Below are 14,357 nucleotides of genomic sequence, written 5' to 3'. Positions count from 1 at the left end.
GTACTAATGTACAATGTATGTACAGTACTAGTCATGTAATGTGTATATAATATTTAAAATGCTCCAGTTGTTACGTTTAAAGGCCTAGTAATTCGGGCATGAAGTGTTGCGAACATTAAGAGTTAACCTGTTTGTTTGTTTTAGCTTGGCTTTTCACAACACCGGAACTTTAGTTGGAGCTACCTCTACGGGGACGGTGTTTATGGTAACACTGGAAAAATTAGAAATTAGCAACGTTTATCCGTTCATTTACACAGTACTGTGCGAATTCATTTATTGGTCGTTGTATGCACAGCGAGGTTTCTTGAAGATTACAGCGAAGCCGCATGCACGGTAAGATCCAACAACGACCCGATGTTTGAGTTCAACTGGCGCGTCTTACCTTACCGACAGTGTTAGCCTGTTTGTAATTCAGGTTAGCATTAGCTACGTCAACGTTACACCTGAACAATATACGATTGTTATCTTGCTGCGACAGCCGACAAAACAGTCGATTCGGCAAATAAAGCTATTTTTCTTCCAGCCCAAGTTTCATCCAGCTACCCTGTTTTTCTGCCACTAATGGACAATGAACAGTTCAACAATTACGTGGTTTTAGCGTTTGAATTTGCGTTTATTGTTGTGTAATTAGAATATTGGTCTGCTGTCTCAGTCTGAGAAACAATAGTATTTATATGCTTTCAGTTAGGTAGCCCATTAAGCCAACTAACCACAGCTGTTTGATGTTAACGTTAATTAACAACAATAACAACATAATAGATAAGATGCATAGGTAGCTTCGTGCTAACGTTACTTTGCTAGCTGCCTCCACCCTCGATTCAAAAGCCTTTGGGTGAAATCATGTGTCACGTCACATCTAATTTAAACATTTTCAGTCTTTTGAATCTTGAACTATGTATGACCTCCCAGATAAATAAATAAATAAAAATAAGAAGCACATTGACTCAGATGCCAGACATTAAGTGTTTGATATACTAATGTAAACATACTGTGTGAGGACTGTAGGAACCTTATGATAATAGCCTAGAGGACTAACTTCCATATAATATGTACACCCGACTTTTTAAAGTATTTTTGCTGTCAGACATAAGGTTTGCAGCTGTCATCTCACCAAATTATTTTAAACCCATAGATGGATTTTCTATGATGTTTGCAGTATTACCAGTATTTGCTTTTCTGTTTATTCTGGACAAAATTAACAAGGACTCATGGGCATATTTGGAGTCCCAATCCCTCAGGGGCATAAATTGAGTTACAAAACACTAAGTTGTTGTTGATGTTGACCATTATTTTTGTTTATATATTAGCAGCATCAATCAGGTAGCCTTCCATCATCTCATGAATATTTTAAAGGATTCAGTGTTTCCGGTCCCAGTCAGGTGTGTGTGTGTTTTGTAACTTTTTTTTTCCTAAATCAAACATAGTCTAGTGGCTAAATAATTATTGTTAATCCATGAATAGATGGACAGGCATAGGTGATTAACAGTGCAACTATTTCATCAATTAAAAGTACCAAATATTTTGGTCGTAAAATGTCATTGTCAGATAACTATGTTTATCTTTTGTAATGTTAAAATGTGATGTCTTTTATTATTTTAGAGCTCCTGATGAAGGTCTATAGGTAATAGTTTGAGAGCCTTGCAAGACGCCATGTCTGAAGAGGCAATTTCAGAAAGTGACCTGGAGCCCAGCCTTAACAGTGAAGAGGAGTATTCGGAAAACGAGGAAGAGGAGGACAATGAGGACGTGGAGGAAGATGAGGATGAAAATGATGGAGACGATGAAGAAGATGATAGTGTTGGTGAGTGACAAATGAACTTCTCTTGTGCATGAATTACTTGAATGCATTCACAGACGATGCTAAAGACAGACAATAAATGTGTGCTTGTTAACTAGTCTTTGAAGACATCAGCTGAAATAGTCTATTCTCTCTCTCAAGAACGGCCTGTTAGTGCCCAGGGCAGGACAGAAACAGCTCAGGATGGCAGGGACTCCACTTCAGCTACCTCTGGAGAGCCGTCCTCAGAGCCTCCGTCTGAGCCCGCGTCCCGCCCGTCCTCCAGACCTCCTTCTCGCTCTCAGCCTCCAATCAGCCCGGAAAACTCAAGCCAGAGCAAGCCACCTTCCAGCAAAACAAAGAAACATAAAACCTCTAAATTAACCAAATCTTCTAAGTCTTCAAAAGGCTCCAAGCCATCTAAGCCTGCACACATGAGGAAGAATATCAGGTACATTTATCTTGATATCACTCCTCTGGTATATTACATAATATTTTTCCGGTCTTGTGTAAACTGAACTTTTTCCTTATGCTAACAGAAAGCTGCTGAAAGAGGATCAACTGGAGGCGGGGACCAAAGCTGCTCAACAGGAGGAGATGGACAGGCGGAAGCGTCTGGAGCAGCAGAGGAAGGACTTCCCTACACCAGCCTCGACTGTCCCAGACTCTCAGCTAGGTGACTGTCCGCCTCTATCAGTGAAGCCGCACCTTCCAGTCATACTTAAAGTTTGACATTTCTTTTGTGTACTTTCCATCTTATTTTCCAATACCTTCCCATCTCTCCAAAAGTCGACACTGCTTCAATTTTAGAAGTATCTCACTTGGTCCCTGCTCTCCTGAGCAAGCAGGATGTGATCTGTCTGGACAGCAGTGGGGATGAAGATGAAAAGGTGGACCCCACGCTGCCTTCACTTGCCATTAGAGATGGTAAGATATATGATACTTCTAACTATGATGCTCTCCCAACGAGATATTCCAGACTATGTATAAATTGGCAAGCTCTCACACAGTGTTCACTTCTCCTATGATGACGCAGATATAATTGAGCTTAGTTCTGGGGACGAGGACGCCCTGCAGATAAGCAGCGAGTCTGCCGATGAGGATGCTGATGGCACCGCCGCCTCAGAGGAGAGCAGCGGGGCACACATCAACGACGCCATGAATCTGCCTGATGCCCAGGGTCGAGTGCTGGTTAATATCGGTCACCCTGCAGAGGAGAAAGACATTTACCTCGCTCCACAGCTGGCCAAGGCAGTCAAACCTCACCAGGTATGCCCGCCATCTCCCCTCTCTCTCGAACTTTCAAAACATGAAATGCTCAGTAGCAGAAACCCACAGTCCAGCTTATTTTCTCTCAAACATTTGTCTCATCATGTCGAAGATCGGGGGAATCCGGTTCCTCTATGATAACCTCATTGAGTCTCTGGAGCGGTATAAGACCAGCAGTGGCTTTGGCTGCATCCTCGCTCACAGCATGGGGTTGGGCAAGACGCTGCAGGTCATTTCCTTCACTGACATCCTACTGAAGAATACTGAGGCTCACACTGTGCTGGCCATTGTTCCTGTGAGTAATCAAAGTGTATATTATGTTAAAAGAAATGATGTAGAGTACACATTCACGTTCCCTGAAGTTACTATATCTTATTTTGATTCAATTAACCTCCGAAATCTTTGTTTCCTTTGCGAAAAGGTGAACACACTTCAGAACTGGCTGACAGAGTTTAACCTCTGGCTCCCACCACAAGAATCCCTTTCCCCTGACACTGACCCTGCAGTCGTCACCGGCCGCACATTCAAAGTTCACATTCTCAACGATGAGCACAAGTATGTGACATGTCATGTTGTGTGCCAGGTTTAAGCCTTCATTGTCAAACATTTGAGCCGTTAAATCACGTTGACTGTGTGACCTGCAGGACGACGCTGGCCAGGGCCAAAGTTGTGGAGCACTGGTCCAGAGATGGGGGGGTGTTGCTGATGGGCTATGAGATGTACCGCCTGCTGTCCATGAAGAAAAGCTTTGTGATGGGCAAGAAGAGGAAATCAAAGAAGCCCGCCGGACCAATCATCATTGACCTGGACGAAGAAGATAGACAGCAGGAACTCATGAAAGGTCAGCAAAAGTCATCAGTTTAAGGGAGCAGTGGCCTAAACAAAGTTGTCTGTGTGCCATTAAAAACTCAAATGAGGCGCCCTGGGTAGCTCGCCTGGTAGAGCGCGCGCCTGTATACAAAGGCTCAGTCCTCGACGTAGGTTGGAATTGCTGCATGTCATTCCCCCTCTCTCTCCCCTTTCATGTCCTAAATAAAGGCCACAAAAACAATTATTACTAATTTAATTTACATGAAATGTAAATTACTTTCATTACTTTCTCTTTTCAGGTATTGAAAGGGCCATAGCGCGGCCTGGCCCAGATGTGGTGATATGTGACGAGGGTCATCGTATTAAAAACTACCATGCCAGCACATCACAGGCTCTGAAGAACATCCGCTCCCGGCGCAGAGTAGTCCTGACTGGTTACCCGTTGCAGAACAACCTAATTGAATACTGGTGCATGGTGGACTTTGTTAGGCCTGACTTTTTAGGCACACGTCAGGAGTTCAGCAACATGTTTGAGCGGCCCATTCTGAACGGGCAGTGCGTGGACAGCACACCTCAAGATGTCCGCTTGATGCGCTACCGCAGCCATGTACTGCACAGCCTGCTGGAGGGGTTCGTCCAGAGGTAAACTTTCTGTCCGTGCTGGGTTTAGAAATTTGACATCATGAAGCAAAAGCCTAGTAGCCTGGATGATGCTTACCTGTCAGTGTTCTTTGTGGTGCTTTTCGGGGTTACAGACGAGGTCATGATGTGCTGCGAGACCAGCTCCCCTCCAAGGAGGAGCATGTGATCTTGGTGCGACTCTCTCCCATTCAGAGGGCGCTGTATACCGAGTTCATGAAACGCTTTCGAGAAGCGGGGAACAGTGGCTGGCTGGGTCTAAACCCACTCAAAGCCTTCTGTGTCTGCTGCAAGGTGAGACTGTTTTTCTTGCTGTTTGGTAGAAACCTCTTGCACTGCAGGGCCAGCCCAACCTGTTTTCCAGAGACGCATTACTGAGGAATCAGGTTAATTCTTGATCAGGTAAGCCCCCTTTTTTCTTTTTTTCCTGGATCCCTCCAGATCTGGAATCACCCAGATGTCCTCTATGAAGCCCTGCAGAAGGAGAATCAGGCAAACGAGCAGGACCTGGACCTCGATGACATCACTTCAACTAGTAACCCTCGCTGCCCTGCACCAGGTTCTGGCCTCAAAGCCAAAGTGGCCGACTCGAGCAACAGCAAAGGCAACAACACCCTGCCACCACTCAATCACTCTCAGGAAAGAGCCAATCAAGTTATCACATATGAATGGGTATGTCATGACAGTCCATATATTGTAAAGCTGTTTATATACTGTACATAACAAATACAGCTAAAATAGTCTACTTGTTTTGTTTCAGACCTCAAGCACCAAATGAGTAAAGTTTAAAATATTGAAATATACTTCTTTGTTTAGTGCTAATATGTCCACTAACCAACATGTAGGGCCCTATCTTGCACCCAGCACAGCGCAAAGCAAAGCCTGACGCCCATGGGTGTGCTGGTCTTACAGGGAGTGGGGTTCAGGTGCATTCTTGGCGTATTGCTATCTTGAGGCAGCGGAAAGTGATCGCGTCATTGACCAACAAAAACCTGGTCTAAAGTCAATAGTGCAGCATTTCATTATTTTAACAGCACATTAGTAAAATGTGCCCTAAGCTTGTGCACAGCGCGCGCACACTAGGCTTTTTACACACACACAGGGATGCAGCAGCACACAAACGTGCAAACAATTAAAAATACAAATATTACAATGTGAAATTGTATAATGATATGCTCTGCTCGCGTGCTTTCACTTCGTGCGTTGCTTTGATGTGTAGTTACATTTTTCGAGAAGTGCACGTCAGGCTACGGCGTAGGGTCCGGCATAGGTTTGTGTCTTCACGTACCTACGTGCGTAACGACGACGTAGATTTTACGCAGAAGTATAACTCAGCCTTTAGACACTAAGTACAACCCTTTTGAAACATGCATCTGGTGCACAGACCGTTAAACTAGCAAAAGTGGATTTGTACACGCCCTAAACCCACCTGTGCCAGCCGTTTCATGCCGTGCGCTTAGATCGTTAAAATAGGATCTTTGTTGTCATGTCTGTATAGGGGTTTGTTGATTCGTTCCTCCAGGCCTGTAGTCTCGCTGCCTTTTAAATCAACAGTTTTTTTTTTTTATTCCACATTCTATCTTTCAGGCAAAAGGCATAATGTCAAACTACAGCACAGGAGTTCTGGAGAACTCTGCCAAGATGATTCTGCTCTTTCATTTGATTGATGACAGTGTAGGAAGAAGAGACAAGATTTTGGTCTTTAGGTAAGTCCAACGCACATTGCGTTAAACACAAAACCACCGGTAAGCGGATTAGAAAAGAGGTAGACAGACTTTGCATTTCTGCTAATTACTCAGACTTATTTGGAGCTTTCAGAGCTTTTTACAAACTGTAGGAAATTAATATTATAATCCTGCTACATCTTATGAGGGTTTTCTGCTTCTCTTTCAAGTTTCTCTTGTAAGCAGGAATTTCACATTTAACAAAAATGATGACCTTTTAATGAAACAAAATTCATTGTTGCTTGTAGCCATTCATGTGCGTATAGCAGTACTGTCTGTGACTATTAAAAAACAACAACATTTTGACAGATTAATTGTAACTCTTAACTTTGAGTATACCAGTCCCCACAAAACTGCAGTCACTTAAACTCAGTTTTATTTTATGATAACATTGAATTATTTCATACCATAGTGCACTTACTTTTCTTACCCCTTATTATCTGTTTCTGCTCTGTACCCACTAGTCAAAGTTTGTCCACCCTGACGGTCATTGAGGACTTCTTATCGAAGAGAGCCATGCCGAAAGGCATCGCCTCCTCTGACGCCCAGAGCCAAAACTGGGTTCGCAACCTCAATTACTACAGTGAGTCATCTAATCTGTTCTCGCTCTTCTCTCTCTTCCAACCCAGCAACTCTGCAGAAAGTGTGGTCACCGCCACTGAAGCCTCAAAGTTGTGATTATTGTTTCCGTATCACTGGCTGCAATTTCTCAAGTTCCTCAATTTAATAATTTGTCTTTACACTGTGCTCTTGAAACAAGTTGAAGAGCAATCTATTTGCAATTTGACAAAGATGTTTGAAATTGTTTTTTATATATAATGTACATATATCCCCCATGGATAGTTAAAGATTCCTCCAGTCTTTATACTGCTCTGCCAAGATGAAAAAATACTTTTTCAAGAATAACTAATAGAAATATCCATGATTAAAAATATCCCAGCTTTATCTTGTCTTAAGTATTCAATGAAAAATATTACCATGATACACTGTGAGGTAAATTGCGTTCAGGTGCTTCAGTGCTTCAGTGTTGACAGATGATGTATGTCTCTCTACAGGACTGGATGGGAGTACTTCTGCCTCAGAAAGAGAGCGACTTATAAATCAGTTTAATGACCCAGAAAACAGCAAAACGTGGGTCTTTCTCCTTTCAACAAGGTAGGTGGCTCTGCTCTCTATTTTCTAATAATTGTCACACTTCCTGGGAACACTGGCAGAATAATTTGCTGTGTTCCTTTTTAGAGCGGGCTGCTTGGGGGTAAATCTGATAGGGGCCAACCGTGTCGTTGTGTTTGATGCCTCCTGGAACCCATGTCACGATGCTCAGGCGGTGTGTAGGGTGTACCGCTATGGTCAGAGGAAACCCTGCTACATTTACCGCCTTGTCTGTGATTTCACCTTGGAGAAGAAGATCTATGACAGACAAGTCTCCAAACAGGGCATGTCTGGTAAGAGATTGGTACATTTGAACCAAATGTTTGTTAGACATTGCATTTTTATTGCATTTGTACAATCCCTTTTTTATTATCCAATCAGTACTAGGGGGTCTGTCTCATAAAGTTCCAGCTATCGGTAGTTACGTGTCAAAGTGCAGTCAATATCCGTTAAAGTTGGTACTTTACTTTAGTTCTTGGTTTCACTAGTAATTCTTGAATAAATATTGATATTGTGTCAGGGGACTGTTATTAATCCCTTATCCTAGTAATGTTAGCACATACTTAACCAGATCTAATGTGGGCAGTAATTAACATCTATCTGAATAATACCAGTCTTACAATGTTGTGCCTGTGTGTTTGTTTAAAGACCGTGTGGTTGATGACCTGAACCCAGTGTTGAACTTCACTCGTAAGGAAGTGGAGTCGCTGCTGCATTTTGTGGAAGAGGAACCTGATAAAATCTCTCTGGAATCCCAGGGGGAATTTGAAATAGTGATGTATACAGCTTGTCAGCTTTATCCACACCTCATCACCAAGGTATAGTTGCATGATAGGCGTTACTTGAAACAAGCCTAGACTAGATGCAAATAAGGCAGTTTTTGTGGTTTTGAATTTTTGAATTTAGCTACTTGAAAACTTAACTCTAACAGTGGCACAAGTATTTGCTTTCTGGTGAGTATTACTGAGACTGTTTTGATGCTCTGGTGTGTTTTTAGTATTTGTTCACTTTATGGCCAGGTTGGCCAGTGGTCTTGGGCTGCAGAAAGGCAAACTTCTGAATGCCTCAGTACTTACCGAAAGAAACACAAGAATGAGTACACACAGAAATTCTAGTAAGCATTACATTTCACCAGCTTACCTACTAGAACTAAAATCCTATCTGAAAAGGGCTGAAGTCTGTCTGTGGGGAAATAAATAAGATCGACCCGCCTCTTGCATGTCCGATCTGACGGTTGATCTGTAATTAAATGTCCCTCTTTCCATTTGGCTCCTTAGCAACCTTTTCATCACGAGTCTCTGCTGGTGGACCGGAAGGAGTCGAAGCTGACCAAAGCAGAGAAGAGAGCCGCCAAGAAGAGCTATGAGGATGAGAAACGAGCCTCGGTGCCCTACTCTCGCCCATCATATGCCCCCTACTACCCAACAAGTGATCAGATGCTCACAAACATACCAGCATTTAACCAACGTGGCTGGTGGGTTTCAGACTGCATGTTTGGGCTCGCATTCCCTTTAGCTATCTCATGTAATTGTTTGCGTGGTGGCGAACAGATGCTAATGGTTCGTTTGACTGTAAACACTTAGCCCTTTTCCTGAGCAACTCAACAGCTAGAACCACAAACTAACCAGCAGTGTTTTCCTGATATTCTGTTATGCAATGCGCTACAATTTACACTGTTCTCCACCAAAATGTGCAATTTCATCCACTTTGGACAAAATCCCCTTAAAATCTGGAAATGACCGTCTACCTACTGGCAAAAGCACAGGTCCAAAAATAAAAATGTTGGTTTGTTTGACGTTGTAGCTCTCCATGGATTTCTCTTCTTTTTTAAATACATTTCCCATCATACTAGACACACCTGTTAGGTGTGTATATGTGTGTGATCATCTCATGAGTTCAGCCCTCAAATTTTCAGGCGTCCCATGGCACGACCAGATGACAAGCCTGTGGCAAGTGTCAGGCCCATCCAGTCAACCCCAATCCCCATGATGCCTCGCCAGGTCGGCATGGGCATGGCTGGCTCCAGCTCTGCCGGCAGCCTGCCTGTCAACTTCCTGCAGAAAGCTGGAGTTTATGTACAGAGGATCGTCACCACAACCGGTAATGTGTAATATTTGTGAATGCTTAAATCATTGAAAGTACCACACCGGCCCTGAAATGTTACATTTTGAATTGACCATTTAATCTTTCAAAGAGAAGAAAAATGAACGATGTCTTTGAAATGTAATGAGCAGACCATAACATCCGCCATTTTGTCCGGTTCTGCAGATATTGTAATCCCAGGAGCCAACAGCACAACAGATGTTCAAGCTCGAATTAGTGCAGGGGAGAGCATCCATGTTATCAGAGGATCAAAAGGTAGTTGCAACAATGCAATAATTGCTGTCTGCCTACAAAGCATTTTAAGTCACTGCCTCAATCACTTGATGTTTTCTCCACCACAGGTACCTACATTAGGACAAATGATGGAAGGATTTTTGCTATTCGTTCTGGAAAGATCAGTAGGCCGGCAGTCGGGGGCTCTGCTGCTGCAAGAGGTACAAACATCATCTTTATTGTTCTTGGTTCCTGCTGCATAGTTTTTGCATTCCAGCCATCCAAACAACTCGTACAACGTTGGCCGGTGTTCTTTTACACATGAATCATGTTTTTCATGAGTACTATACAACCCGTGACAACAGTTTATACTGTCTTCTGTGGCTCTGCAGGAAACTTTCAGAAGTCTGAGAAAATAATGCGGATGATGTCATAAGGGTCATCTCAGTTTTGGTTGAGACTATAACGGAAAGCCTGCCTTACAAACTGGAGATGTGGCGTTTTAAAGATGTGGGCCTTTTAGGAGGTGTGGGGGTCTGATGAAAGACATGATCAAGTTGGAGGTATTTGGGGGCTTGACCCTTACTCTGGACTTAAAGGAGGAAACAATGAGGAATCACTGTTAATCATTTGTGCAGGGATTTGATTATTTGTTTTTTAATGTTATTTGTACATATTTGGCTACACCATCTTATTTCCAGGATTGATCTTTCAAGAATAGATTATTCAGAGGCAGAGACACTTTACATGTCTCCTGACATTTTATGACTGCATTTCTCTCTCCAAAAAGATTGAAAATTGATTTTTCGGGGGATTTAGTTCCGGAAGAGTGTGTGTGTGTGTGTGTGTGTGTGTGTGTGTGTGTGTGTCTGTCTCTGTCTTTGTGTCTGTGTGTCTGTGTGTCTTTCTACTCATCTTGCTCTCTCCTCCACAGACACCCAGGGTTCCCTGATCCACCCACTCAGTAATGGCTGTTCATCGCCTGTGGATCAACAGCAGGGCTCCCCCAACGGGGAGCAGCGGCCCTCCTCTCCCTTAAACTCTGAGATTCTCAGAGAGTTCAGCCGCTACGCTGCATCCACAAGTGATGTCACCGCGGGCATGGGGAATGAATTGCCGTCACCGTCAGAAATGTTGGCTGTACCAGCAGGGGATGAAGGCAGTTCGCGAAACAATCAGACTGCTGACCTCAGTAGGCCACACGGTGAAGACCTCTTGAGCTCAGCTTTAGAGATGCGAGGCAGCAAGCGCAGGAGTACTGAAAGCCATGGCAACACACAAATAGGAGGAAAACGCACTTCTGCTGCAACACGTTTCCCTGGACTGTCAATGGGCTCCAGTGGGCTCAGTTTTCCCCCTGTGGGTCTGAACACGACCTCCCTACTGGGGAACCTAGGTCACATAAGTCATCCACTTCTGATGGATGGTGGTGGTGGATCGTCATTCCTTCAGACACCAGGACAAACACTGGCTGACCTACAGACCATGTTCCCCTCTGCAGGCTCGGACCTACTGAGACAGTCTGCCACAGGACACCTTCCCACCCCCTCCTCGTCCTCTCTGTCCACTGTTTTCTCCTCTGCTTCTACCACCATCCCCATGTCATCTACACCCTCGGCAGCAACTTCTTCCTCCCTGGCGTCGGGTTCCCTGCCTTCGTACTTGATGAATCCCAACATGGCTGGCCTGCTTTCGTCAGGCTTCCCTCTCAACTACAGTCCGTCGCTGCTCTCTGAGCCGAGGATGTTCCCCACCTCTCTCCTCTCTGGCTCAGGGGGATTCCCCACGCCTAACTCCAGCTCTACTGCATCCAGTTTCCTCTCCCATTTCAACAATCCCACTTCCAGTCTGTTGGGGGCAGCTCTGACCCAGCCGGACCTACATCCGAGTACGGAGAACGGCGGCAGTAGTTCTGATGATGATGTAATAGAGGTGACGGGACAGTAGAGACTCAAGAAGTCCTGGAGAGGCAGTTTCACACATAATTTGCATTAGGGACGGGAATGATTACACCTTTACTAAATCAACAAAATTGATTCTGTTACAGTATCTATCCTAACCTATGAATGGATAATTGAAGGCCAGATGCATTTTTATATTCTGATTGTGTGAGCGCATCAGAATGCATGGGAGTTAAAGAGAAAAAAGGGAAATTCTACAATGATGAAGTGACTGGTCTTTTTTGTTTTAAATCAATTTTAATCCTGAACACATACTGTGAAGTTGGAAAAAATTGTGATAAATTAAATGTGTTTCGGCCTTGCTGTTAGACTAGCCATTAAAACCGTTTATATCATTCACATATTTACCAGTGAAATTGCAAATTAACTGCATTCCCATTCCTAATGTTCTCATTAAACTACACACACACACACACACACACACACACACACACACACACACACACACACACACACACACACACACACACACACACACACACACACACACAGACTCAGACTCTCACCTGCAACTGAGAGAATCAACTATTACCTTAATGACTGTACACAGTCAGAGTAACAAATCGTTATGCTGAATATCTTCTACTTGTTCAGCTGGAGCATCTGAGTAGTGGGAACAGACCATTGTTGTTCGGGGACCAGCTGACATTTTTGGAGACTTTTTAACCACAGCATCTCCTGCTACACTTTAAAACAAGGCCTCACCGTGCTGTTAGTTGTTGTTTTTTTTCTCTCCCTGAACGCAGATGGCATAATGTGAGGAAAAACTGCTTCATGTTGGATTGTCTCATGATATATTGCTGTGAAACAGTCTGGTGCAAACCAAAATTTGACATTTCCGCAATACTCACCTGCTGAACACAAATATACTAATTTTATTTCAGCACTGTTTATAGTAAACAATACTGGTAAGCTACATAGTACAATAAATAACTCACAGCGACTACAGAACGTTGTTAAAATCCACCTGACAATATATTTAGAGAAAATCCTTCGAGGCTTACCTTTAATAACAGAATCTTAGGCTTTCAGAGCATATTTTAGTCTTTAGCAATTTGATAGGCATTGTAGCATCCCCTGTTGAATGGATATTATGTGTGATACTATAACTGAACATGTTGATACTTTGTAAATAGCAGTCATTATCATTGTTTATATTGCAAGTCAATACTGTGCAGTGTGTAGATTTTGGTTGTAGAAAGATGGTTTATTATTACAGTGACTATCATGATAAACACGCTTTTGCATTGATGCTGGGGAAACAAATGTACGTTCAACTTTATAATTTACCTCCCCCCCTCCCCCATAAAACTAAAATGAATGTACTTTATTGTTAGCCTTTGGTAAAACAGGGGCTGGGACATGGATTCGGACTGTGTTCTTTCATTTTTAGCCTTAAATAACACAAAGGGGTCTTGAGTCTTAGCATTTATCTTAGTACATCCCTTTTTACAAATCTGTTGGAACTACTGAGCATTTAGACAGTCAGTGTCAAACTCATTAACACAAGCATTGGGCTGATTCAGCATTGTGAAAAGCACCAAGTCTGAAAGCTAAAAGGAGCACAAAGCTTTTAAGGTTTAATGTTGCTAAATCATCCACCTCTTTTGTTGCAGTTTTTACTGAAGTGTCCCCCACCATCAGTCAGGCTACACCCTACATGTAGTTTTGACTCTAATTACTCACTGAGAACAAATATTACCTAAACTGTAGAAAACATTGCATTCACGCGGCCTGAGTGTTTCAAACCTGAAGTCAATGAAGCCACCAACCATCAAAACGGATATTGAACATGACTGTGGACCGGTGGTGGCCTTACCAAACTGACAGTGCCAACATGTGGTAGCTTTTCACAGAGGTGCGTCTTTAAAAGCTGTGCAGTGTAAGTAGCTTCTGTCAGTAGCGTCAGTCGGTGTAGGTCTGCAGTGCTTTAGGGAGTTTAGGCCTTTGCTGTTCTCTGTAGCCTTGTGTTTCTGTGTTGTGAGGACACCTCAAGGTATGTAGACTGTAACACTGGATAACCTGAGACAATTTTTATGGGTAGGTTTGTTTTCTTCTGAAGATCTTTTGCTCCCACAGTCAAGAGTACTGTGCACTTTTTGCTACTTACTGGCTCCTTCCCTTGTTGTTGTTCTGGATGCTATGTTTCTATCATCAAGGATGTCTCCAGTTTTCTTCAGCATGTCCGGGGAACTTGGGCTGGTTGGTTTCAGATTTGAAGGTGGAGCTGGCTCTTTGAAAAAGGATCCTATCTGCTTGTGAACTGAATTGTCTTTATTCTCAGTCCGTTGGAAACATTTTGCATTTGAATCTTGTGAATCATCAGTTTGTAAAACAAAACCTGTCTGCCATTTCTTGTCAGTTATGTGCATTTTTGTGTTTCATGCAAATATGTCATTTATTTTAAATGTTTTTTTTATAACTTCTTATTGGTGTTCACTGGCCTGGCAGTTGTTTCCCTTCTTTTAATGTAAGTGTCTGAAATGTATTTGATGGAAATACATTCTTTTTTTGCAGTTACATTTTTTTAACCTTTTGTTCACTTTGACCCATTGACGGCTGATCCAGTAAGAATTTCGTACATGCAGCCTAGATCGAAGCAAAATATGACCGTGTTATCAGTTATTTTAACAATAAAACACTCTTCTATTGCAGTGTGAATCATTTACAAACGCTTTTAATTCACAACATATCTTTAGTATGATTTTT

General features: G+C 42.9%; 1 protein-coding gene across 3 annotated transcripts; it reads left to right on the top strand.

Annotated features, from left to right (window-relative positions):
* Positions 1-152: 152 nt before the first annotated feature.
* rad54l2 (RAD54 like 2) lies at positions 153-14,309 on the top strand. Of its 3 annotated transcripts, none has more exons than XM_028574859.1 (23): positions 153-333; positions 1,311-1,379; positions 1,600-1,801; positions 1,940-2,228; positions 2,317-2,453; positions 2,567-2,704; positions 2,814-3,046; positions 3,159-3,341; positions 3,468-3,601; positions 3,691-3,887; positions 4,156-4,498; positions 4,612-4,789; positions 4,937-5,167; positions 6,083-6,201; positions 6,684-6,802; positions 7,275-7,374; positions 7,459-7,664; positions 8,020-8,189; positions 8,649-8,845; positions 9,287-9,471; positions 9,640-9,729; positions 9,816-9,908; positions 10,622-14,309. In XM_028574859.1, exons 3-23 carry the CDS (start codon positions 1,651-1,653, stop codon positions 11,632-11,634), a joined length of 4,506 nt encoding a protein of 1,501 aa, XP_028430660.1. In that variant the 5' UTR covers positions 153-333; positions 1,311-1,379; positions 1,600-1,650; the 3' UTR covers positions 11,635-14,309. The 3 variants fall into 3 exon arrangements, with proteins under 3 accessions (XP_028430660.1, XP_028430659.1, XP_028430658.1); XM_028574858.1 differs by having other exon boundaries at positions 1,308-1,379; XM_028574857.1 differs by lacking the exon at positions 1,311-1,379.
* Positions 14,310-14,357: the final 48 nt, after the last annotated feature.

Source organism: Perca flavescens, chromosome 4, assembly GCF_004354835.1.
Source record: "Perca flavescens isolate YP-PL-M2 chromosome 4, PFLA_1.0, whole genome shotgun sequence".
Classification (NCBI taxonomy): Eukaryota; Metazoa; Chordata; class Actinopteri; order Perciformes; family Percidae; genus Perca; species Perca flavescens.
Note: the sequence above shows the minus strand (reverse complement) of the source record. Positions and strands in the feature narration are given on the sequence as shown.